Below are 26,929 nucleotides of genomic sequence, written 5' to 3'. Positions count from 1 at the left end.
ACGGAAGTTGTATTTTTAGTTTCTCGGAAAGACCCTAAAACTTTTCCAAATATTAGTATAGGACGTGGGAGCCCGCATTAAAAGTTAGATTTTCTTAATTGTCTAAAATTATTATTTTTTTTAAATTTGACATTGCCAAAACCTGAAAATTTTCGTCATTTGAAATACTTCTGTTGTGTTCTACACCATCAATATTGCAAAGTCCCCTTTTCCATTACACACACACACACACACACACACACACATATATAAGTAAAATATAAAAAATACGATGGCTTTGCTCTTCGCGAACACGCAAACTTTAATTAACTTTCTGCAATTTAGGATCTTCTCCCCTTGACCAGTACCTTCCAGAATTCTCTAGTCTATTAAGTATCCACTTGTACAAATAACGAGCTCGCGCCATTTTGGGACGCAGAAGAAATACACAATTTTGCAGCACAATGCGCAAAATTTTGACCACATAGGTCTTTTATCGTTTGTTCTTTCTACTTTACTTTAAATTATATATATATATATATAATTTAAAGTAAAATATATATATATATATATATATATGCATGTATGTATTTATGTATGTGTAAATACTTTTGGTACTGCTGATTGAAATAAAAAACAAAGCTACACAACTAAATGTCGCATATATAAAATTTCAAGCGTTCTACGACCAATCGGTTTTAAGCTTACGAGATACATACATACGTACGTACGTAGATAGGTAGAGACGTCACGAAAAAGTCAATTTTGAATCAATTTTACAATAAAAAGTCATTTATTCAGTCTCCGTACGTACAGATATCATGCCAAAAATAATTAAAATGGATTTGGGAATGGTCAAAATGGATATTTCCGTTGAAATCTGATAACTGAAATGTTTTTGCGTTCACAGGTACTTCGCTTACTTTATAGAAGGAAGCAAAAAGTGAAGAAAGATTTTGCTTATGTAGTAGTAACTGAAAATATTTTGTGGGTTAAAAAAACTGTTGAATATACTAAAAGGAAAAACAAATGAGAACAAATTATATATATCCTTGACCTCATCTGATACTGCAATCAAAAATGTCTGAAAACTTTTGACTAGAGCAAAAAGATTTTATGCAAAGAACAACAAACGCCATTTTCTTTTCATTATCATTTTGACGCAGTTTTTTTTATTCCGCTTTTTGCATAATTAACTGCTAATTGCCTGTTTGCATTCTGCGCAAATTAAATTTTTATCGTAGAGGATGGTTATAGGATGAATTTGCAGAGTGCAGCCGGTTAGATGAATAATAAGATCGTTAGTGAGATGCGCATGAAAGTATCACATTTTAGTTCACTTGCATGCATTAAGAAAATTAAAATAGGATGGAATATAGCGGGTAAAGCTGATAAAGAAAAGAGGAGTGTAAACGATAAACGAAGAAAGAAAGGCAACATGCAGCTTTTCGGAATATTCGTAATTTATATCCCGGCAATGAGACTGCACGTACGGTAAATAAAATGCCGCTCATTAATGAGACAATCCTAATAACTAGCACCTTTAGTGAGACGTCTATAAAACGTTAAAATGACGTATAAGTTAAATATCACGATTGATATATAATAGCTATCGTGATAGGTATATAATAGCTTGTCACTTTTATGTGATACTGTTTCGTGTGTGATCCGTAATTTATTGTTATGATGCAAATTTCATGCATTTACCCGACTGCGTAAAAGTCATCACTTCTGTCTCGTTTTGTCAACCCTATCCCTCTTCTTTGCTACTGTCCTTATGCCGTCGTATACAGAATGACAAGTACCATTCGGGTACTTGCCGGGTACTTGGGGTATGATTTCCAACCAAAAGTTAACCACAATTTAAATAGCAGCTCTTCGCATCTCAAACAGTATATGAAAGGGTATGCCCCACATATGTCCTGTCTTCACAGATTTTGCCTAAGAGACAAAGACCAATGTATTTGTGGCAGTAATGGTGACCCAGATCAGTATCTGTTTGACTGCTCACACAGGGAATTCACATTTAAAAAGACCAACTGCAATCAATATGCCGGCATGGTTCAAGAACATAATTAAGAATAAATATGCGCTCAGCCGCATTAGAAACTGCACTACCATTGCTAAAAGCATTGCTGACAGCCTGGAGTGACTTCTTTCCTTGGGCACCCTGCCGTCAGCAGCCCGCTCCGTACATATATTAATTTACTTAATGTCTTCTTTTTTTGTTTGTTTTTGCTTGGTTTTGCTGTTATTAATTATATTTAATATTATGATTAATCCAGAACTCATTTAATGTATTCTACAATTTGTAATGTATTTGATCATCTTTACATCTATACCTGATTATTATAGTACATCTTTAATATAACTGTGTGCCTAACATGTACTGTAATAGTGAAAAGTGTTCCGCTTAGTCTCAGCAGTCCCCACCATGCAGTTCCATGTTCTGGTCCTTATTTCAATGTTCCTCATTTTGTGGCAAATCCCCGGAAGACACAATACTAAGCTCTTTATTTATATTTATTCATGCATTTATTAATTCCACCGCCAGGATCCAACAGGCTAAAGAGCACCTAACCCAGTGGGCCAGCTGTTCCGTCGATGGCGAAAAGAAAATAAAGTACCATTCGAGAATGTTTAGTTGATGATATAGGTGGCACAACTACTACAATACTAAGGCGTAAAGTCATTACTTTCATTAATACCTGTGGATCAGAGTTACCTATAATCAATCAGGGCTTTAAAGTCGCGCATGCATGCGTAGTTGACTCATCGAAATCGTCAATCAACTGCTTCGTGTTTGCTTCACTTTGATCACCACGAGGGCATTAAGTTAAACATTTCGACATCCTTATACCAGTTCCATGATAGAGAAATGATTGGTTGAGTAGCAGCGGAGGTTCAGTTTATGGTAGTTACGAACATTAAATCTCTCTTCGAATGATTCTTTCTTCACCTCAGAGTTTTCACTTTGTTGATCACATTATGATGAGAGAAGTGGCTGTTGGAAATTTTCAGCCCAAAAGTGAGGTTAGTCCCGAATGGGAACAGTTCATATTTTTTGTATTATTCCAGACTTATTTGATTCAAGCCAAGGGTAGGGGAACTACTTACAAGGGTTCACAGCGATAACACATTAAACATGGAAGGCCAAAATCTCTCCTGAAAATTAAGAAACGTCAAGAATTTATTTAAAATTCTTAAAAGCATGTGGAGGCCCTGAATACAGCGGAGCTTTCACGGCCATCACGAGGTTAATATTGGTTATCCAGGTTAGTGAAAATACAACGGTCGAGTTTTTTCTTTTATATAATATTAGCATACCAGAAGTGGTCAAATGAATATTTTCTATTTATTTACTTTTGACACATAAAAGCTACAATATGCAGGCCTGTTCTAGAACGTTTTGTATGTTTTAAGAGAGCAGGTGTTAGCTGGTCAAGCTAGAAGCGAAATACCGAAATGGAGACCTAGTTCAAAAGGTGAAACGTTTACGCTTGCAGTTTTCTCATTGTCTATTAGAAGTTTCGATGTACGTTGTTAGAATTTCAGTTTGCAAATTAATTGCATCACCAGCGGTACGTAAAGAATGGAAAGGGGAAATATCGAAATTAAGTTAGAGCGTTAACGTCTTATCGCAAGTTAAAGTTAGCATTTAGATTGATATATTTTTAATGTTACACACACACACACACATATATGTTTGGAGTTAAAGCGTTTAATAAAGGCCCAGTGGCGCAGTGGCTAGCGCATCGCGCAACAGCACCACAGGTCCGGCGTTTTAACCCCGGGCTGGTCAAGGTCGACTTAGCCTTTCATTCCTTGATTTCAATCCCTTGGGTCGATAAAAATGAGTACCAAGTTCGCTTGGTGACTAAACATTGGGGTCCCTGCGACAAGCTGACCACTTGTTCAGGGCATAGGCTTACGCACCCCGGGGCCCACGGACAAGAAAGCAGATTTCGGGGCACTGCAGGCCTTGGCAAATTAGGGCTGTTTGCGCCACTGAGTTTAGTTTAAAGCGTTTAACAATTTCTGAGTTATGATTCAGAGGATTCGAATGCTACAAAATGAGGGAAATTATGAGTTTTCGGATCCTGAACCCTTTTCACGATTCGTGGGATTTGAGGATTCTAACGTTTACTCTCTAAATAAGGAAGACTGTTCATGTTATTGATGACAACTTACTATCTGTTGACGCAATTATTGGAAATTTTTGCATCCAACAAGCTGAATTTTCTATTGGAAAAGGTGTTAATAGAAACAGAAATTTCTGAACAAAATTTTCTAATTAACACTGTAAATATCTTTGATGAATTCAGAAGTCAAACAACAAAAATCAGCGTTATATTTACAAACATTTCACAGGACTAGTTTCGATGGTTTTACCGAACCACCATCTTCAGCTGCAAAACCGCAAATGAACAAGATAGAAAATAATGATTAGATAAGATAAGAAAGCCTGGACAAGAATAATTTTTGTTGTTTGACTTCTGAATTAGTATTTATTCGGCGTGTTATTGTGTCTTAATCTTTGATGAACCTTAGTCTCTAAATTTATGCATATTGATAATCAGGACAATTGCTCCCATACCCTACAATTAGTTTTCTCCTACATACCTAATAAAACTAAAACAAATGATTTAAAAGTATCTAAATTTAACGGCTGAAATCCCCATCAGTCAGCGTTAAAGGAAATATTTCTATCAATTAATACTACTATTTTTTAATGAATAACTCAGAAAATACTAATATCATTAATTAATATGCCTTTTAATTTACATGAGGAATTTAGCTGCATTAGCGCCTTAAGCGTTGTGAAATCAAAGGCTGCTTAAGATTCTCGCTGCATAACCAAGAGATAAGATTAATTTACTTCCACAAATGAAGTTATGTAAGTAATTGATGGATAAATATATCCTTCATAAGAGTCGTGTCGTTTACAAAATTATAATAATGGAGCCAGAAATTATATATGATATCAACATTAATATTTATATAATTGCTCAAATTGCAGAGAAAGCAATAGCTTAAAGATTGCATCTGAAGTATAAAATATTCTTTAGCATATAAAAAGCAAGGTCATATCCTGCTACACGTGAGTCATTTTTTCATCTAATATATTCGATCACCAAATTATGTTAGGAATAAATTTTGTATAAGTTTTATTTTGACTAGGTAACACCAACGACAGCAGTAGGTTCTAAAAATGTATTTCAAACGCAGATACACAAACAAATCAATATGAAATTACAGAATAATTATGAAGATATCAAACACAGAACAAAGAAATAACATTGGTTATCGTCTGAAATTTTCAAATAACCATAAAAACTACTTTTGGAAAAATAAACACTTTGATGAGTATAGCGTTCATACGTGACAGGGCTTATACTATGAAGTAATACCTATATTTAGTTGTTTTCATTGTGTAGCCAATTTGTTCAGAAGGACTATTAATTTCGTTTTGGCATTTTGAGTTGATTCACTACAAGCGTTGTTTCACTTTTCAAATTGTTGCTACCAAATATTATCGCTCTGTATTATATTTAAAGGAATTAAATAATGAAGAATCTGCATAAATGTATGCATGTTTCTCGCATTGTGATAAAACAACCTTACCATCAAATTTTCAATAACGTAATCGTAATCCTAATACGAATATGGGCATTTGGAAGCCCAAATTTGAAATTTGGAATTTGTTTTATTATCGATTTCATATTTTGCAAACCTTTAACGAATTTTTGATTAACAAACTACAGGATTTCAAAGCGAGCAATGGCAACGTTGTGCACAAAAAACATTTTTATCTCCAGCGCGCGAGACTGTGTATCGGAAATCCTCAAGATATGCTAATTTTCAAATTATTTTGCGATATTGCTTTTGAACTGAATTTTATAGTTTAAGTGCAAAGAACATGGTATTTAATAAATAAAGGTAACGCACAAAATGTTAAAAAAACGCCCCCTTGGACGTAATTTAAAATTTGAAACCTTTTAGATATTTTTCACTTTTATTTATTTATTTATTTTTTACAGGATCTCAGCAGCCAATACGAAGACATAAATCGTAATATGTCGACTGTGATGGATACGCTGGAAAAGTCAAGAATGCGATGCCAGACTCTTCAGTCCGATCTTTCATCGATACAATCATCAGTAGTAAGTATCTGTTATATTATCATCATTAGAAAGTTTTAAATTCGAAAAACTTCTTTTACAGTCTTCCAGTTCAAATAGTTCAAAAAATCTACCCATTGTAAACATCAAGCCAATAGTTAATATTTCTAATGTTAGACTTTCAGGAGAACAAGAGAGAATTCTAAAATATAATTTTAACTTCTCACAAACCTGTAAACCCTCGATTTCAAAGATTTTGGCTCCTATCGAAAAAGCTTTCAAGTTCAGTAAAGTTTCAGATTCACAGAAAGAAATGATTAGGCATCTTATCGCTCATAATGTGAAACTCAATAATAAACCTTTGAAACCAAATCTAACTGCGAGAGAAAGAGCTACAATGCACGAAATTCATTCTAATCCGGATATTATCATTTTAAAGGCCGACAAAGGTGGCCAGATAGTCGTCATGGATAAGAACACTTACATCGATGGTGTCACTAAACTCTTAAACGAAGGACCATATAATCCGATCCCTAAAGATACTTCACCTTCGGACCTGTTAAAAATAAAAATTGCGATCAAATCTTCACAAATCATTTCAAGCAACTTAAAACATTCGCTTATCCCATCTGTTGCGAATTGTGCCGGATTATATGCTCTTCCCAAAATTCATAAAAGTGGTATTCCTTTCCGCCCTATTGTATCAAATTTAAGTACTGCCTCGTATCCTTTAGCTAAATATTTAGTTTATAGATTTTCAACTCTATTAGACACCATAAAAATTCAATAGAGTTTGTAAAAACGGTTAAAAACATTTCTCCTAGGAATTTACTCATGGTTTCTTTTGATGTAAAATCATTATTCACCAATGTTCGAATGGAGGGTGCATTAAGATGTCTAGAAACCAGACTTCGCGAATTTCATTTCTCTTGCATCGAAATTGATGAACTAATTTCTCTCTCTCAACTCTGTTTGAAACAAACACATTTTGTTTTCCAAAATAAATATTACAAGCAAACTGAGGGATTAGCCATGGGAAGCCCCCTTAGTCCCATCCTGGCTGATATCTACATGCATCAAAATTGATGAAACTTTAAATGGTTCAAGATTAAAAACTTTAAATTTAATGAATCAAAATTGTTTGAAACTTTAAACTTCCCGGCATGGTTCAGTTACGTAGACGATACTTTTACCCTGTTTGAAGGTAATAAAGATGATTTGAATAAAGTTCTTTCAACAATGAATTCTATTGATCCTGCTATTCAGTTCACTTTTGAACTTGAGACTTGAAATTCTCTTTCGTTTCTCGACATTCTGGTCACACGTAACACATCCAACTTCAGTACTACGGTTTACCGTAAACCTTCATCGGTTTGACTTCCACCACACTTTAAATCATGTCATCCAACTAAACAAAAGTTAGCTTCATTTTATTCTTATGTTTTCCGTGCTCTTCAAGTTTGCTCCTCCAAACTATCCCTTGACGAAGAACTAAATTATTTAAAAGCAATAGCTATTGAGAGGAGCTTTTCACCCAACATTATTAAGCAAGCAGTTAAAAAATTCTCATCTCAACACACTAAAAGGCACACTTTTGTTTTATTATAAAAATTCTGTTGTCATTCCCTTCTTTCCATCAATTAGCTATAAAGTCGCACGTATTTTGCAGAAATTTAACTTTCGGGTTGTTTATTCTCCCATCAATAAAATTCCGAGTTCCATATTCAAGGACCCCATTCCGGATATGAATTCCTGGGGTATTTATAGGTTCCCTTGCCAGTGTGGTTTAATTTACATTAGCCAAACTAAGAGAGCCTTAAAATTTTGCGTCAAGGAACATGAGGCATATGTTAGAAAAAAGGAAACACAGAAGTCTTCTGTTGCTCAACATTGTTGGTCCGAAAATCACACTTTCATTTCTTCTGCTGCCAAAATTATTCAAAAAACATCTTCCACTGGAGAACTGGATTTTCTAGAGGCATTTCTCATTCAAAAAAATCTTTTTGTTCTAGTTAACGATCCTAATTCCAATCCCTCTTTGCCTTCGGCCTTTAAAGAAATTATGTTTTAGTTCTGGTTTCATCAAAAGATGGCACCATTTGCTTATTCTTGTCCAGGCTTTCTTATCTTATCTAATCATTATTTCCTATCTTGTTCATTTGCGGTTTTGCAGATGAGGATGGTGGTTCGGTAAAACCATCGAAACTAGTTCTGTGAAAATTTTGAATATATAACGCTGATTTTTGTTGTTTGACTTCTGAATTAGTAAGTATCTGATTTAATAATGAAAAGAATAGAATGAAGAAATGCGTTCTCCAACTATACTTCCATAAAAATTTAAGCAGCTCTAAGCAGCTTATGCTGCAGATATTGCATCACTTTAAAAATAATAAATTTTTATGAAAACTTGATTTTATAAAAATAAATTTTTTAAAATAATACTTTTATAAATTTGCTAATGATTTTATAAAATAATGCTTAACTATTACATATTAAAGGAGCATTTTTGTTTAATCTTTTGAAGAAACAGTTTCTAATGAATTAAAAAATGAATATTTAATATGCTTAAATGCATTCTTTACATACGCTTCTTCTTTCCAAAGTGATAGCATTACTTATGTAAGTTAAATAATTTAAAATGAAATTTTTCAATTAAAAATTGTTTTGGGGCTAAAATTTATAAATTTACTTACATTCAAAATTAAAATTCGAACGTTATGGTTTGCATTCTTGCAATATATACCCCAACTGTAAAATAGCGGAAACTGTATAAGGCTTTTCAATTTTTTTTAATATTCATTCCAAATGTATTTTGCTGTAGCCTATACTAATATCTATACGAAAAACAATAACTTGAGTCAAAAATCTGGAATGGCCGATTTATTTCTACTTGAATTTATAAAGTTAGCTATTGAACTATATCCTCTTTTACATCCCCGTATTGTCAACAACTTTTCCTCTTCTCATATAATTTGAAATCTAGAACTCTTAAAGCAGTGAAAACTCCAGTTAAAAGATGTACCATACAATTAAAATTTAACAAAGCATAGCCACCACTACTTGCGGGGTATTTACATTTAATTACATTACAGCAAAATCAACTAACAACATTCTTAACTTCATAAAGGAAGTTAATTATTTAGGAATAACTCTTGAGAAAATTAACATTTATAAATCATATTGAATATGGCATTCATAAAGCAACGGGTGTACTTATAAGTACTTTTGTTTTACTGTAGTAAACAAAATCTAAACTGGCAATCAAAATTTAAAGAAAAATTCATTATACAATAGTTCTCTTTATTCTTTTACATGCATCCAAGCCTCAGCCCTTCAATTTGAGGCTCCGCGACCCACTATACGGCCGAAGGCGGCTCTTCATTTTTTGACAGCAAAATTAAAACACAGACAATGATAAAAAAGTATGAAACTTAATTAAACTCGCAAAGAAAGACTTATGCGAACTGCTTCGTAAATTTTTACTTCATAATGGTTCAAGCAATATTATAATGAAATCGTAGAGTTCATTTAAATATAGTAAACACTCAATATATATATGAATTTAAGATCATACAACATTATATATTTATATATATATGTAATTAAAATTTTATTATTTTATTAAATTGACTGCCGTGGAAGGTCACCGGTGGCCGGCGAGGCAACCAGTAGTAAAAATACATAATTAGAGTAAATATTGATACTGATAAATTTTTAAATACTAACCATTGTTACTATAATGGTTTGAAGAACAATAAATCGCAAAAATTTAAATAATAAATCGAAAAAATATCCTACAACGCCTCGGGGGTCACCAGTGACCTCCACCATGAAAAATGCATTAAACCCAACAACATAACTCACTTTATCTTCTGTATATAATATTTCAACATAATATACATAACATAATAAGAAAATCATATTGGCACCATGGGCAAACCACGTAAAATTAGCGCGGCAGTCAATGTGTTAATATTCTATATAATGACAGAAGCGTTACAAAATATTTCTGATTCATTTCAGTCAATGAAGTATAGAATTTAAAAGAAAATGGTGGTGAATCTGTAAGCCGTCTGCTTACCTGATGAAGTAAGTATATATTTTAATACAATTTCCCATGCCTTTTAAATTATTTATTACCAAAATTTTTTCTTTAACACGCGTAGACCTGAAAACTGCTAACAATGAAATTTCAACAGTTATTTTTCTGTTAATAAACAAAAAAATCACTTTCTGGATTTCTCGTTTTAATGGATATTTAACGAAAACTTATTTTTTAATTAAAAAAATTAAGACGTAAGCTTTAAGGGACATTTGAAATTTTCATTCTACAGATTGACAAGGTGGTACCCAAACATGTGACATAATTTATGAATTACACATCATAATGCACGTAATATGCTCATCCGCTTTTAATCATATTTGCATCTTTCTACATCTTTATAAGTATATGATTGATGAAAGTGACGTAAGCAGCGACATCTTGGCAGGGCTGTAAGCAACGAAAAAATGTGACGTGTTCGAGATAAAATCTTGGTTCAGAATGATTTAGTTTTGCTTTATTTTGATTGGTTACTATTTAATTCCTAAATTCTTGGTTGCAGCTTTATGTCAGTATCTTTGATTATCTGACATTTATGTATCCGCACGAGTGTGTGAGAGAAATGTAAGAGGATAGAAACGATGTAGAAGGAGGAATCTTAATTTCCTTGTAGAAGGAATCTTAATTTTTAGCAGCTATTTAAAATTTCTAATAGAATTATTTACTCGAGTTTTTATAAATGTCGGTTTCTTGCTATTTTTTTAAAAATTTCTTAATTCATACTTCAATTAAATATGTATGATAAAGTTGTAAATTAAGCAAAAATTCATAGCTTTGTATTATATCCATGTTTCATGTTCTCAACATGATTATATTATAAAAATATTAAATTAGAGTGAAAAATTTTAATTAATAGTATACAGCATAGCTGAAATGAAAGAAAGTAAAAGTGTGAGTAAGAAAAATTTAAAACATCAATTTATCAACTCAGAGCTATGACCTTCAACCTCTTAAATTCCTACTAATGGGTGAATGTCAAACAAAAGCACTAGTAACGGCTACATAATTTCACTTCGGCTACCAATCAAACTGGCAGCATGACTACTTTTGTTATATGCTTCATTCGAAGAATAAGTGCAGGCGACCTTTTAAAAAGTTGTCTTCGAAAGCATCTATATTTCTAGTAAAAGGAAGATTACCCTTAGGAGCAGTTTTTAAGCAAACAAGTTTACATAAATCTGCGCCTGAAAGGGATAGTAAAAAGTATCATTCTAAGAATTAAAATATTTTAATTTAATTATGTCCATTCACCCTTCTAGTTTTCAGAAAATCTTAGATACATAATGTAATTTGTTTATTCATTCCTTTTATGCGTATAAATGTAAGCAAGATACAGAATAGAGAAAGTCCTCAGTTTAATTTGAACAACTAATTCTCTGTTTAATTAAATTATTTTCCCCTTTCTAACCTAAACTTAGTAACATGGTGTTTTAATAATTCTTTCCTGCATCATTTCAAAATTACTCCTTGCTATATGATCCTTACATAACGTATGCACATATTTCTCATTACGTATTTCATATGCACATATTTCTCATTACGTATTTCATATGCACATAATTCATTACGTATTTCATGACGTATGCACATATTTCTTCGGCCAATAATAATATTAAAATTTGAAAAAAAAAATCTTAATTAGCTGATAAGAGTAAATTAAAACAAAAGCTGTATTATTCTTAATTGTCGTTTCAGTTTCAGACCCACACATGTTTCTTCCGTTTTCTGTTCTGCCAACATGTCGCAGCTTACCTTTCTTACATCAAATACATTGTTATAAAGAAGTAAAAAAACATAAACGTAACTGATGAAGAATGAGCACACAAAATGTAGTCGAGTCTGCATCATATATGGCATTTTAATAATAAAAGAAGTTTTCAACTGAGCCACGATTGCTGTATATCTTCATGAATTGGCTTTCTTAGTTTAACGTTTACGCCATCTTTAAAATATTTTCATTACAGCGATTCCATTAATACCTCGCCAAATATTGCTACAAATAATGTGACAAATTAAGAAAACCGTACAATATTTTTTTATTATTCATGATTGGCAACCGTAAAAGGTACCCCAAAAAGCATTTACTTAAAAAGCATTTACCAACTCTTTATCAAGGAGTCTGCTGGTCTTTATTTGCAGCGTGAATTTTGAATAAATGAACTCTTCAGTTTCTAACTGAAAAGACTAAATTATCATTAAAAAATTAAACATTTATTGCTTCAGGTTTTATTTGCTTCCATCAAAATACCTATTAAATATCTTTTAAAAATATCAAAATAGTACACAAAAATATTATCCATTTATATGCAAATTACGTTTAAACTTTCAAAGTGTCTTTATCAAAATTTAACTATTGCACCACTACTATTTCACAGTTAGTTCATGGTTCTTCAATAATAAAAAAAATTAAAAATTAGGACATAACTATAACCTCGTCTTTTATTATACTGCATGTTTTAATATTTTAGAAGGCAGAACCTAGAAGTTTTTCTCCAAAGAAAATCTACATTCAGTCTACAGTTAACAATATTCGGATACTTTTTTGTTATTAACTCCATGCAGAATTAAAACTGCTTTTGAGCAAGCTACTGCTACATTGACTTAATAAAAAATAGTTGACGTTTTCTTAATTTATGTCATCTGAAATGTTATTCAAGCTTGTGCCATAGAAAGTCAAGGCTAATTTCGTCCATTCAGAATGTTTTAGCTTCAGGCGGAAACAGAAGCTATATGCTTCTTATTCAGTGGTAATTTATTAAATAATTTCTTTTTATTCTGTGGTACTATTAATAAAGAAAATAAATTATATCACTTTCGGTTTGCATCATGAATAAGGTGCAGTTAACTACTTAAATTAAAGTCAATGTCAATGCGGATCTTTAAATCAAATCCGTTGTGGTTTGTACACTAGATTCTTTTATTTTAATCATGCTTCTGCTAAGAAAAAATTCTTGTTATATTTTTATAGGACTTATTTTGATCCAGTCAGATTCATATGACGTAAGTTTAAAAAATTACACTCGAATTTAATTCTGAGCAAATATTCACAAAGAAAATTGTTTTAGAATTTACATTTATCACAAATTGAGGTTTGTTAGACATATTTTAAATATGTTTCTCTGCCGAAAATTTACTAGGTATGTACTTCATGTATAAAAATTCACAAAGTTACAACTAGCAATTTCAAAATAATAAATACGCAGTACATCTGTAAAATTTTAAGATTGCTTTTTTCCCACCAGTTCCCAACAGCGGAACTGCCATATGATTAAGATTTATGCAATCTATGTGAATTGTTTATAGGACAAATGGTGAACAATTTTCGAAAATGTTATTGTAAATCCTTAAACGTGAAATTTTATCAATACTATAAACAAGAATTGTAGCAGAACTGGGAAAGATAAGCAAACAGCCTGAAACCGGGGCACTTTTAGTGGAACTGCGAAAGAAAAGCTGAAGACCCAGAGGAACTACCACAAGATTTATGCAGCCTACATGAGATCTTATGGAATCAAAAGTCAAATAGTAATTAAAGTCAATAGTCTGCTTGATTTACATATACACCAAGTTAATTTATCTTAAAATATTAATTACATAAATTACATAATGAGCTATATAATGAATTATAATACTGAAATGATTGCATAATGAAAGCTAAGACTGGGATGTATTATGTAACTCATTCTGTTAGTTTCATGAGTGATTCCATTGCAAGATAAAAAATACTTTCATTATCAAAAATAAAAAATCACGATAAGACGATGAAATATTTATCTGCCGATGTTCAGATAACCTCACATTTCTATATCCATTAAAATGATTTTTAAGCGCGTGTAATGATAACCGAAGATAAAACCATGATTTAGTTTCTCAGCTCTTAGTAACAGCGAAAGGTATTATAACCGCATAGGAATGAAAGAGGCAATGCTTGCACATGCTTTCATAAGCGCGTGTAACGTGACTCATGATATATCAAAATAGAGTACTAAAAGTGTTAAACTTCTCGATAAATCATGAAGCAAAGTAGTTGCGTCTTCTCAGACTTTAAGAGCAGGAAACGTGCATAAATATAAATAAATATCATTCATACGCAAATGAAGCTTATGTATGTAATTATTAATTGAAGAGTTTCATACCATTGAAATAAATGCCTCATTTCATCATGCATTTTGTCGATATTTCAAACATTTTCAGTAACTTCAAAACATTGTTAAAATTAATAGATTCGCTTAGCTTGACTATTACTAGTTATTGTGTACCCTCTACACGAACAAAAAAGCGAAAGTTCTAATCTTCCGTTTTACTGGGTCGATTGGCAAAATTTAAATTGCATTTCTCATATCTCGAAAGCGCAACTCAGGATATAAATTAGATTTATATATAGCACTATTCTAACATAGTTTTTTTTGAAACAAAATCGGACAATTTCTGAAAAGGCATAGCGATGTTTCCATATTTCAGTTCCACGACTCAAATTGTGCCAAAGAGCCAAGTTTTGTAAAAATTGCGCTAGTAGTTTTTAAAAATTTAGCTCTCATAATTTTAGCTCCTCAGTGGTAATTGGATTTGCTATATATTTATTAATATCTTTTTTTATTAAACTTTATTGATTTCTTCTCTCACAATTCAAAATTCAAAGGAATTCAAAGGCATTTATTTCAAGGGCTTCAAAATTAAAAATAACTCTTAGAAAACTAAAATAATCCGTACAAACTGTAAGGCAGAATTACAGGTTATAGAATTCACAATTTGCTTACGACCATTCACCAACCCTAACTATTACTAACTACCGGTGATTTCTCTTTTAAACAGCTAGATGACAGCGATAAGAGAACTTCAAAGAATCCTTGAGCTTTGGAGATTAAAGACATGTTTAAATATTTTGTTAATAAAAAAATCAAAACTCTGATGTTTTATAATGCTGTCATTGCGTATTAAATGAAATAAACACTTTCTAATCTGCCTTCTGTAAGCTCTACAAAACACAAATAGCAAATGCGCAAAAGTGCATTTGTTATTATCGTGTATTACGATTATCAGCTCTCATGTATCAACTGACGAATCGCCTTCCATAAAAGAAAAATGATGTTGCAGACTAGATGATGCAGACTGATAACTGACTATGCAAATACTTTTTGTATTAATATACAACATAAATTCTAGGTAACATTTCTGAATAACAGACGAGTATATTTCTCTTCTCATTCTTCCTTTCAGATAGATATCTTTCTTTGGATTTTCTAAACGCTCATTTTCTAAAATGTCCCTTAAAATGGTAGAAATTATATGACAAATCGAAATTCCACTGCTGAAATAATTATTGTTATTTTCAGTTTTCTCCTTTAATTTTTATCAAAACAGCTGCTTAGGTATTTTATAAATTTTTAAAAGATAAATTGTTAAAATTTTCAGCTTTAATTATGATTCGTAACGGAAGAACCGTGTGTTAATTTCGTATACAGTGGATATTAGTTATTACGACCACTCATTATAGCAAGTATTCAATTAAGCTGGTACAAAAATTTCCAAACTGATAAAAGAGTATTAATTTTTATGAGTATATTATTAAATTAATTTTAAATAAATTAGTATACTAAATCTATTTTAGTTACACTGCTGTTTCATTATAATGTCTAACCTTGTATGCGCAAGAGGATGATATAAAGAGCATTAACTGTGTTATCAAAAGAAGATAAACATGAATATCTTGCCATTTACTCGTTTTGCTGGAGTCACTTTCATAAAGAAAGTAACGTAATTACATCATTTACAAAAGAATTTCAGAAAATTTGAATAAAATTTGAATATAATAAAACTTTTGAAAATCTAATTATTAGTTTTAAAGCTACATCAGAAAAATTATAGTTTTTCTAAGTGTATCGTAAACTTAGTATCTTAGAAGGTTTGAGACTTTAGAATTGCTGCACTTCTGATGTCAGCTGTTTTACATTCCCCCTATTGGCATTTTATTAGTTTATTGTAAACTGCGGGGAAAAAAGAGAACAGTTCTGTATCTCCTGTTCTACTGGGCCGATTGACGTAATTCATTTTGCGTTTTTCGTGTCTCGAAAGCGCGACTTATAATACGTCGATTTATATATAGCATTTAATATAGGTATTTTGACACAAACTCGGACTTTTTCTGAAATAACATGCCGATTGTTTTCCATATTTCGATTATATAGGACTCAAATTATGCAAAATTGCCAAGTTTTGTAAAAATCGCACGAGTAGTTTTTAAAAAATTAGCTCTCAAAATTTTAGCTCCTCAATGTTAATCGAATTTGATATATATTTATTTATATCTCTTTTTTTTATTAAACTTATTTGATTCTTCCTTTCACATTTTGAAATTTAGGTTCATTCCAAATAAAATTCGCCTATTTTTTGTGATTTATTTTTAAAATTTTTATTTTTATAAATGTTTTCAAAAAATATTTTGAATTATAATCTATAAAATTTTTAACCATCATCGTAGAGTAGATATATTTATAAGCATACCTGCAAAAAGTTACAGTTTTTTATTCAAAATTTTCGAAGATATACGTGAATTTATATATTGGCGCGTTTTGAAATTTGGCATATTTGTTGAAAGCGATAATAACATCAAATAAGGTTTAAGCACTTTGTTAATATTATTCGACAGTAGAAACGATGTGATTTTTTTCCAGCTTATGCACTGTCTTCCCACAGTGTAAAGAGGTAGGAACGCTGCGACATTTTTTCCGCTCCTGGACAACGGAAGGGAAAGGAAAATAGGTTGCCATACATTAAGAAGTTTGCTGAGTGAATTATTCTTGGCGCAAACTGAAAAAAATTACGATAAATTTTTTAATTTCTCCGTAAATTTCGCACCAAATTTTACAAAATTCAATATTTAAGCATAATTTGAGTCGTAGAATCGAAATATGAAGAAAAGTTGGTATGTTATTTCAGAAAAGGTACGATTTTAAGTCAAAATACCTATGTGAGAAGAATGCTATACATAAATCTAATGTATACCCTAAGTCGCGCTTAGGAGACATGAAAAACGCAATTTGAATTTCGTCAATCGGCCCAGAAGAACAGGAGATTCCCCTTTTCTTTCTTTCTTTTTTTTTTTTTTTTTTCTTTTTTCTTTTTCTTTTTTTTTCAAGTGTACAAGTAAGTATAAATGCTTGATTCAAACACAGGTTCAAGTTCTAACTTTCCTATTTTACTGTCTTATTAAAATCGAAGAATAAAGTCAAATAATTTAAAGTTTTCATCTTTGACGTCCTGGTACAAATTTAAAATAACAGAATTATTTTGGAAAATTTATGAATTAAATTAGGGCATTAATTGAGGACAAGCATTGGGTATGAGCAAAACTTGCGATCTTTTCGTCCTTTTTAATAATAGCTGCAATTGAAACAAGAAGAAAAATTCCATCTATGATATAAATGTTAATTTCAACTTTCAAAAATTTCAGTGCATATTCAAAGAAACAAATGCGTTCTTTCACAATAAGATGGCTTAAATATAATTTACTTTAAAATACTTCTTAGTATCTATTCAGATCTTTCATCATTTAGTAGAGTTTTTAAATAACTTCTTTATAAACCTACATTAAAAATTAGTCATTTAAAAATAAGTTCTCACTGTTCGCTTCTTCTTTTTCTTTAAGCTAACATAATTACGGTTTCGGACTCAAAATGAGTTAAAACTTTCATCTTACCTGACCTGAAGCGAGACTCAATTAGAAATCCAGTTTCAAAAACAGTAAAACAACATAATAATTCACGGTATGTCCGCCGTTTTATTGCTCAAATTCTATAAATATTCTGACAAGCATGTTTCGCTCTCGAGTTCTTTCAATTGGACACCAAGTCATGGCCATTCAATTATCAGTGAAAGATTGCATATACTTCTAGAGGCTAAAAATGGTACCTTTCGTTAACTAGCTCCCTTTTAAACTGCTCACGTGTTTTGTAACTTGAGCCAACATTCGGCAGACCATAGATGCGACCTTGTTCGGTATTAACTGCACATTCATACTTTGCGTCATTAATTAATTATGCTGTGTTACGAGAACAAGTTTCCTTTTTAACTTATACAAACTGAAGAAATATTTCCCTTTTTCTTATTTCTTCTCGGTCACTGCGTGAAATTTCTCCACCATTTTAAATTTCATTCACGTACATCAAATAGCATTTAGTAAGCTATCAAATGAACCAAAACTCATGATCCATATGGAATCAATTTTCTTTAGAAAAAGCATTTAATTTAAAAGATTCAAAATACAGAAAAGAAATTGAAAGAATACCTTATAAAATTTTCCTTGTTTCAAAGGAAATTTTACCTTTTTAATATTTCAGTCTTGATTGTATTAAGTTAATCAGTTTTCAGTTTCCATAGCATGAATATTCGAAACGATAGCTGTGTTATTTTATTCCGTTCTGACTGCAATAAGTCTTTCAAGCTTTATACACATTGGTTTCAGATAGCTTCTTCTATCTGACCACTTTTAACATTTAAAGATTCTACTGCAATCCTCAATTACTTTTAAAGCTCAACGGGAATCCACAACTTTATCATTTTGCTGTATGTTTTCATGTTGGAAACAAAATTTGACCTTAAACGTAATTTTCTGTCGCTTTCTTTGAGATTTCGTTTCAGTATATCGAAATGAAGATATCTGAGATTTCGTTTCAGTATATCAAAATGAAGAAATCTACCAACACTATCGTTATTGTTAGAACAGTATTTTTTATCAATTTTAGTATTTAGTATATAGATTAGATTTATGTATTATAAACTAATGGGCATCATTCCCCAAACTGACAAGCGTATTCTCATAAAAAAACTCTTCCATAAAAAGTTTGGGTTACATTTGTTTTGAATAAAGCATTGCTTGCGAAAATCTTTCTTCAAGCCTTTAAAGGACTATATGAGTTTACCTCAGCCATCCCAAATATTGGCACGTTATCTTTAGAAATTTTCTTTATTAATCAATTTTAAACTGAGTGTTTTTGAAAGTGAATGGTAAATGTATTTTGTAGAAAGAGTTTTATTGTTAGCACTAATACTCACTATTTAATCTTTAGGTGGATCGAATAATGAAATTCTACCCCATCGAAAATGCGACGCTTTGACGAAAATCCATCGAGCGAATCATCGATATCTGTGATCTCGAAAGCTTGAAAAACTGCCACCTATAATTCAATGTCTTAAGCTTCCCCAGTGTTAGTTCATGTCATTATCATTCATCGTTAGTTTTGCCGCTGTGATTCGAATGTTTCAATAAAGTTTTGACATTTGTGCTGTACCATTTGATGTTACAAGTTCGAATACCATTTGCAGAATTTAATACAAATAATTTTAGTGACAACGGTACAACTTCATATCAAAATTTTATATATGATTATATATAAAATTTTAAATTTTAAACATGGTGGGGAGAAAATGGCGTCTACCAAGCAGTTGAGCAGATATTTGATTTTTTATGTACATGCCATGAAGTAACTATTTCTTTAAAGCAGATTTTTCTTACAGTCTATTCAAAATAGTTAACTCTTCAAAAAATTTGATGTAAATTTTCTGTAAGTTAAATTTGAGATAATAAGTATAGCCGTTTAAAATTCACTTGATTATTTACAATCGTATATATCTCAAGTTTAGAAAATAAATGTCAATAAATATAAACGTTCACAACTTAATTGGGAATTATCATGAATATTTATAAATCAAAGGTGTTATTTTATACATTATATTCATATTCATTCATATTCATATTCATTACGGAAAGATTACAGGAATAAATGTCTCTTTACTGGTGGTTTAAGTTATAGAATTAAATCAAATAAGAAATAACTAAGAAAACACTTTTTATTGACACTTTCTTCTTACAGTGTTTGTATAAAAAGGAAATTTCACATATTTCCATTAAAAGCTTATAGCTGGAAGTCAAATCATTTGATTCACTTCATAAATTAGAAACATAAGCCTACGACCAGTTAAAAAAATATTTGGTTGTGGAAACTTCTTGTATGAAACTTCTTCTTGTATGAGTAACCAAATTATTTTGAATATCTATTTAATCTTATCTATCATTTGTACTTTCAGTACCTCTGAAATTCTTTTTATTTTGACGACAGTATGTTTTGTGCAACTAAAATTATCCAAAACGCAATTATTGGCATCTTCCAGTTCCTGAAAGGATGAAGACAGAGCTTGTCGGTTTATTGCTATGTATAGATCTTTCTCCTATACACAGCAGTATACCGAAAACATTTGAGCTGAAATTTAATCCTCGGCGATATTTAAATAACTCTAGAAAGTCAGGTATTGTTCCACATGAACTGAAGGGACTGAAATGTGCACGAAAAGCGTACCCTGCATAGCAGAAAGTTACCGCCATCTACCAATGAAGATTATCTAAGCTTCAACTCTGTTTACTCAATATGCTCAGATTATCACCTACATAATATTAATTGCTAGTGCATTTTTCAGACTGTATCTACTACCCTTTCAGTTATATTATTTCGGCTATTTGTTTGCCATTTGCTGCTTCCCGAAATCTGTGTTCTCTGTTCCTTTGTTTCCTGTGTTCCGAAAATAGAAACGCTTTTTTTACCTAGCTTGAAACAAGCAATATTGACAAAAAATTAAGTTTTTCTTGCATATTGTTCAGTATGCTGGATATCTGCATTTTGACTCCAGATTTAGATTTATTAGATAAAAAAAATCTGACCATTTCTTATTCCGCTCGCGCATATCGTAGCCATATCTAATCACAGACCAAGAACCTAATCTAAACCTAGAATCACATACCTAGTCTTTTTTTAATCAATCCATTTTGTTTATGCATTTACTACTCACCCCACAATTCATTAGTAAAGCTATTCTCCTCATGATCAAACCAGTGTTGAAAACGGCATTATCACTTGACGTTCAAAGTTCATTCGAGTTTACTCGAACGTAATTTATCCTTTACTTTAAGAATGATATATGCTCAACATTTAATTTTTTATCAGATTCAGACAGCAGATGTCAGCACTATTTCCGGAATGTTTAGCAATCGTAAATAATTTGGACGCTCAAATATATGTATCTATGCATGAAAATAAATATATAGTGCATATTGAGCATATCTGAGCATATGTGTATGCATGTAAATACATATATGCAGAGATACTAGATATGCAGTAGATAACAGATATATATAGTGAGAAACGATGAAGTACTTGCTGCTAAGGGACTGTCGACAGATATTTCGATGTATAAAAATTGTTTGTTTGAAACTTATTGACAAGAATGCCTAATAGCTATAATAACTTAGATGCATTTCTGGCAGATTTCGGAGGTCTCTTCTGAATACATACAGAGAAATTTGATCCATTATGCGTATAGTTCAGCAAAACATATGATAGATTTGGAAATCATATTGACTGTTCTGACGTCATAATACCATACATAGCGTTAGTCAGAATTAAAAAAACCTGTATGAATTTTAAGCGACAGAAAGAGGTATTTCAGGTTTAGAAGAAAATAATTCAATATTGCATGAATCACAGCAAGTATATGATAATAAAAAGTGACAGACGTTTTAAATAAATTCTTTATTTCATTAGTAAATAAGATTAGGAATATTAAAATTTGTTAAATCATATATTGTTTGCATTATATTATCTTTTTCTGTAAAATTTTAATTTGGTTACAAATTTGTTACTATGAAAACTCAAATATTTCAGTACAAAAGTTCTTTTTTTAAAATTAAATTAAATTAATTAATTAATTAATTTTATTATACATTTTATCAGCTATAATTTTATTGCCGTATAGTATAAATGATTCAAATGTGTAATTGGTTAAATTATACCTTTCTTTCACATTAACGAAAATTTAAACTCAATTTAGATTGATAATCTTTATAAGAGAGAATATTATCAAGAAATCGAGCTTTATTAGAAAGAAAGAAAGAAAAATATAATTTATCCAATTATATATCTGAATCCTTTATGAATACTGCAATGAAATTTCAGCTTATAAAATACTGTAATAAAATTCAAAAGTTAGAAAAGGTCTGCATTATTCAATGATTGCCAGCGCCATGTTAACATCACAAGTAACGAGAACACAGTTAAACTCGCAAAAGAGGGTCGAAATCTCAATAACAATATTAATGTAAATGTCACTTCTCTTGGATGCAAATTTCGTGGCCAAATACAAATTGAAGGAACATTAAATTTCAAACATCAGTGGAGTTCGGCTTATAACTAAAATCAGGCATAGAATAATAGGCTTATAACATAGTTAGGCTTAGAATTGGCCATCACAGAGGATTGAAAATTGACAGACAGGGTAGGAAAATTTGCAGAAACTGTAACAATTGCCCGGACACAGAATTGGAAACTGCACACATCTTTGTTGTCCAGCCGTTCTTGCTGAATTGTTAAAAACTGGAGTCCTGTTTAATAGACCGAACCTCTACGATGATAACATTTTGCAGATAGCTATGGCTGTCATCTTTGCCCATGGGTTATGAATAGGCTTCATATTAGATATGTTAGATATGACAAGAACAATCTTTACAATTTGAAGAGTTACTCGTTACTGAAAATGAGATGTGAGGATTCCGCTCCAGAAAACCAATGCGGTAAATTTTTCTAAATATCAGTATTTCAATTATTTATATTCCTTATATGGGTTTACACAAAAGTGCAGAAAAGGAAATTACAATTCGGATAATAACGAAGCTGTCTTAGATACTAACTGACGAAATCGCTTTGCATTGCTCTGATAAAATTACTAACTAGCAAGGATGAATAATATCGAATTTTTACACGTGCTATTATTTTAACTAAAATAATATATGCTATAAAATGAAGAAAAAGAATACAAAAAAACATTGCGCAGCCGTGTATGTACATTAGTAAAGATGATTTAAGGAAGCATACATGGGACCTTCTCATACAATAGGAAAGATGCGAAGGTAGGTACAATAGGAAAGATGATTTCATAGTTGAGATGACTTTTGTATGAAAAAGTACATAGGTCAGTCAGAACGTTAGTTGCACCCCTTTAAAAATTTTCTGTCAAAGGCTATTTTGACGAAGCTGTCTGGCAGCACTTCAGACATTTAGCTGCATTGTGGGACGTAGCGGCTTTCACGAGACAATTTTAATTTGTCTGATCAACAGTCGTAAACATGTCTCGACAGCTGCAAGTAGCATCCAAATTGGAAATGCGTGCAGTGATTCGTTTCTTGGGCGAAAAGATTAACTGCTGTGAAATGTTTCGGCACTTGTATGACGTTTATGGTGAAAATGCAACGGGACGTCAAGCTATCGCGAACTGGTGCGACATGCTTCACAACGAGCGTACAGATATTGACGACGCTCAGCGAGAGGGAAGACCATCAACTGCCACAGAGTCTGAAATTGATGCTAGCGTGAATGAATGTATTCTTGCAAAAAGACACATAACAATCGACGAGATCTCTAATAAACTGGGTATCTCTTATGGAAGTGTGCATAAAATTATTGCCGATCAGCTTCAATTTCATAAATTTTGTGCTCGATGGTGCCTCGTCTACTGACAGAGGAACATAAAGGGAAGCGTTTTGAAAGTGAGTTGAAATTTCTGCAACGTACCAAAAGGAAAGAAATGAGTTTTCGCACAAAATTGTGACAGGAGATGAGTTTTGGGTTCACCCCCCTTCTCACCTGAAACGAAACATAGCTCCCTCGAGTGGAAACATTTCATTTTCCGATTCGAAAAAATGTCGAACTATGTCATCTGCGGCAAAAATGATGCTGAGGCATTTTTTCAACAGAGAAGGTTTAGTGCATAAGGAGTTCATTCCGAAGTGTGCCATAATTAATTCATCTTCTTATTGTGAAACACTAAAACGATTGCGACAATTGCTTTAAAATCGAAAGCCAGGTAAACTGTAGAAAGACATTGCGCTCCTGCATGACAATGTAAGACCGCATGCAGCAAAACAAATGTGAGATCTTCTGAAAAGTTCAGGTGGAAAGAATGAGATCACTCTCCTTATAGACCAGACCTTGCACCGTGTGATTTTCCATGTGTTTGGTCCCATGAAAGCAGAACTTTAAAAGCGACGATACCACTCGGATGACGAGGTGAAAGCTGCAACCCAAGAAGGGTTATCGGACATTGCACGGGATTTCTTGGCAGGAGACGTCAAAAAACTTGTACCACACACACATCGACAAATGCTTAAACAGCGGAGGTAATTACGTTGAAAAGTGGACTTTGAATGGAACTTTAAGATACAAATAGGGTTATTGTAAAATTTCTATCCTGATTTGTTTTCCTAAAACAGCGCGACTAACGTTTTGACTGACTCTCGTATTTTTACTGTGAAATTTATATCAAGGACGCAAGTCTGTGTCAAGGAAATATTTTAGGGATATATTAATTGCCTTTGATATTCGTAAAAGCCTTCCAGAAGAGAAAACAGGTGACAAACAAGAAAAATAAACACAGCTGTTCTACGCAAATAAATACAATAAAAAGGATATTTATTAGTTAAACGACAATAAGCCGTTTATTATGCCACGATTCGAGTGTGTAATTAAAGGCGTTTAAAATTATGGCTTTTGAATGATTTAATAACTTTAACTTCAAATTTAAATTCAAATAAATGAAGTAACTTTAAATAAATAACGCAACAAGTTTCTGAGCGGTGTAAAGAAATTACAAGACACTCCCAAACTGGACTTTAAGAGCTTCAATGATGCAATCAATTTCTTGATAGTGTACTGACTGAATTAATTACTAATTAAATTTAACTTTTACCAAACTTGGAACTGAAAATCAGATTCTGTGAATTTTAATGCAATTAGAATTTGAACAAAGAAGCACTGCTTGGAAATTTGAACTAATAAGTACTGTCTCTTCAGAGGATAACAGTTGTGAGCATATCACAGTTGTGTGTGAAATGTTATTTTATTTAATAAAAGAGACTTTTAAAACGTAGCTTTGCATTATTTCACTGGATATTTTCTGCATGAAGTTTGCAATAAATATTTCCTTGAAATGGCAACAATGTCAGGTTACGCCTCTGACAGACTCCATACAATTCTTAAATTAGGGGCTTGTTTATAAAAAATAAATTAATCGTCGGACAAGTGTTTTTGTTACTGATTGCTATAGCAACTGTAACTGCTAACAAACTAACAACGAATAAAATTTACAGTATGCTTACATGAAATTGTCACATACACATAACATGCACTTATACATTATTAAATAATTATATCTTTTTAAAATTTATTATTATTATTATTTTATTAAAAACCGAAACGATTTTTATGAATTGTTATGATGACATTTATATATATCATTCAAAAAGTAATGATTTAAATACTATAAATTATGAAAATCCATTTTTATTTTGTAAATTTATTATTATTAGTTGTAGTATTATTATTATTCTGTACAGAAGCCGGGCCATTCTGAATTGCGGGCTGTAAGCATTTGTCCTATTTTCCGATTAATTAAGATGTCACTTAGTGCTCATACTATTTATTTTCACAGAGTAAGAAATTCGCATTTCAATAAACGATAAACATCTCAAACAGGTATACTTCGAAGTATTTAATAACCATAAATTACTAGCTAATGATAAAAAAATTAATGTAATTATTGAAAACATTTAAAAATGGTAAATATATATATGTAATCATACAACAAAATAAACACATTCAAACATATCCGCGACCTCTCAAAAATTGCTTCCTAAGCTATTGCTGAGAAGCGATCCTAGCTGTAGGTGCCATTGCATTACTCCATTATATACAAAAAGGAAATAAAAGTATTACTTTATACATAATTAAAATTAAACAATTCCTTACTGTTAATTGACTGAATAATTGTAAATTTAAATTATCAGCAACATTTTTTTCAACATTAAAAGTCTAAATAGGATGTAAAATAATATCAAATATCAGCTCATTCCAATTAATGAGCGAAAAAGTGTTCATGAAAGCAGTTTTAATTTAATAATCAAATATTATATTTCTGCATTCAGAGTTAAGGTTTCTGCAAAAAGAAATGTAATTAAACTTACCGTTTAATTTATACGTCTTAAAAATGAGGAGATAGCTAGCAGCACATTAGTTGTTTTTTAAAGTACGAACAAAATATGAGATGAATTTCAACCTCGATCTTTTCCTCCCAAACTAGTTCTCTCACCACAAATCGTATAAATCTTGGGGAGTTACGCCACTAGTTCTCTCAATGTCAGTCGCACGATTGTCGATTTAAGATCTGAGTTGGAGGCTTAGCAGACGAGCTATCAAAATGATGATGAAAAAAATCATGAGATGTTTTTCAGTTTCGCCTCATTTTATTTATTACGTATTACTAATTTCTTTGTTTTATTTTCCTTTTCTTCGTGAGTTGCTAAGAGATATCCCAAAGACCTTGTGCACACTTTTTTCTGTTTTAATATTGTGTTATTGAAATTGGAATCAGATTTCTTTGTTTTATTTTATTTTTCATGTTTCCGTATTTCTTTCTCTTGTGGTTTTTAAAGCTTTAAAAGATTTAGTGACCTTCAAATAAGAGTGTTAATTTTTTTCTGCTTTACTTTTTATTGATGTTATCTAACAGGAAGAGAATAATGCGCATTTATTTTGCGAGATAGAAAGTTTTGAACGTATTCATTCACTCTGTAAGAAGTACGTAGTTTCTGTTTATTACGGTATTTGCGTAAATATGACCGTTTTCTTTG

At 31.4% G+C, this 26,929-nt stretch overlaps 2 protein-coding genes across 4 annotated transcripts in view; one reads left to right on the top strand and one right to left on the bottom strand.

Moving 5' to 3' along the window:
- LOC118182363 (uncharacterized) overlaps window positions 1–19,489 on the top strand; it is a 37,217-nt gene extending 17,728 nt beyond the window's left edge. The window contains exons 3-5 of one of the 2 annotated variants that reach the window (XM_035351698.2): window positions 6,021–6,143; window positions 10,125–10,190; window positions 19,269–19,489. In XM_035351698.2, coding sequence (XP_035207589.1) covers window positions 6,021–6,143; window positions 10,125–10,145 — 144 coding nt within the window. In that variant the 3' untranslated portion in view covers window positions 10,146–10,190; window positions 19,269–19,489. The remainder of the gene's footprint in view (window positions 1–6,020; window positions 6,144–10,124; window positions 10,191–19,268) is intronic. The other variant, XM_085819271.1, reaches the window with a different exon arrangement.
- LOC118182364 (cytochrome b5-like) overlaps window positions 1–26,496 on the bottom strand; it is a 121,737-nt gene extending 95,241 nt beyond the window's left edge. The window contains exon 1 of one of the 2 annotated variants that reach the window (XM_035351699.2): window positions 26,264–26,496. The gene's annotated coding sequence lies outside the window, so the exon portion shown is untranslated. Of the gene's footprint in view, window positions 1–17,899; window positions 18,614–26,263 lie in introns of those variants that run through there. The other variant, XM_035351700.2, reaches the window with a different exon arrangement.
- Window positions 26,497–26,929: the final 433 nt, after the last annotated feature.

This window comes from Stegodyphus dumicola, chromosome 6, assembly GCF_044657685.1.
Source record: "Stegodyphus dumicola isolate Sdum_Otavi_A_Nest chromosome 6, ASM4465768v1".
NCBI lineage: Eukaryota > Metazoa > Arthropoda > Arachnida > Araneae > Eresidae > Stegodyphus > Stegodyphus dumicola.
The sequence above is the reverse complement of the archived record's forward strand: the minus strand, read 5'-3'. Positions and strand labels throughout refer to the sequence as shown.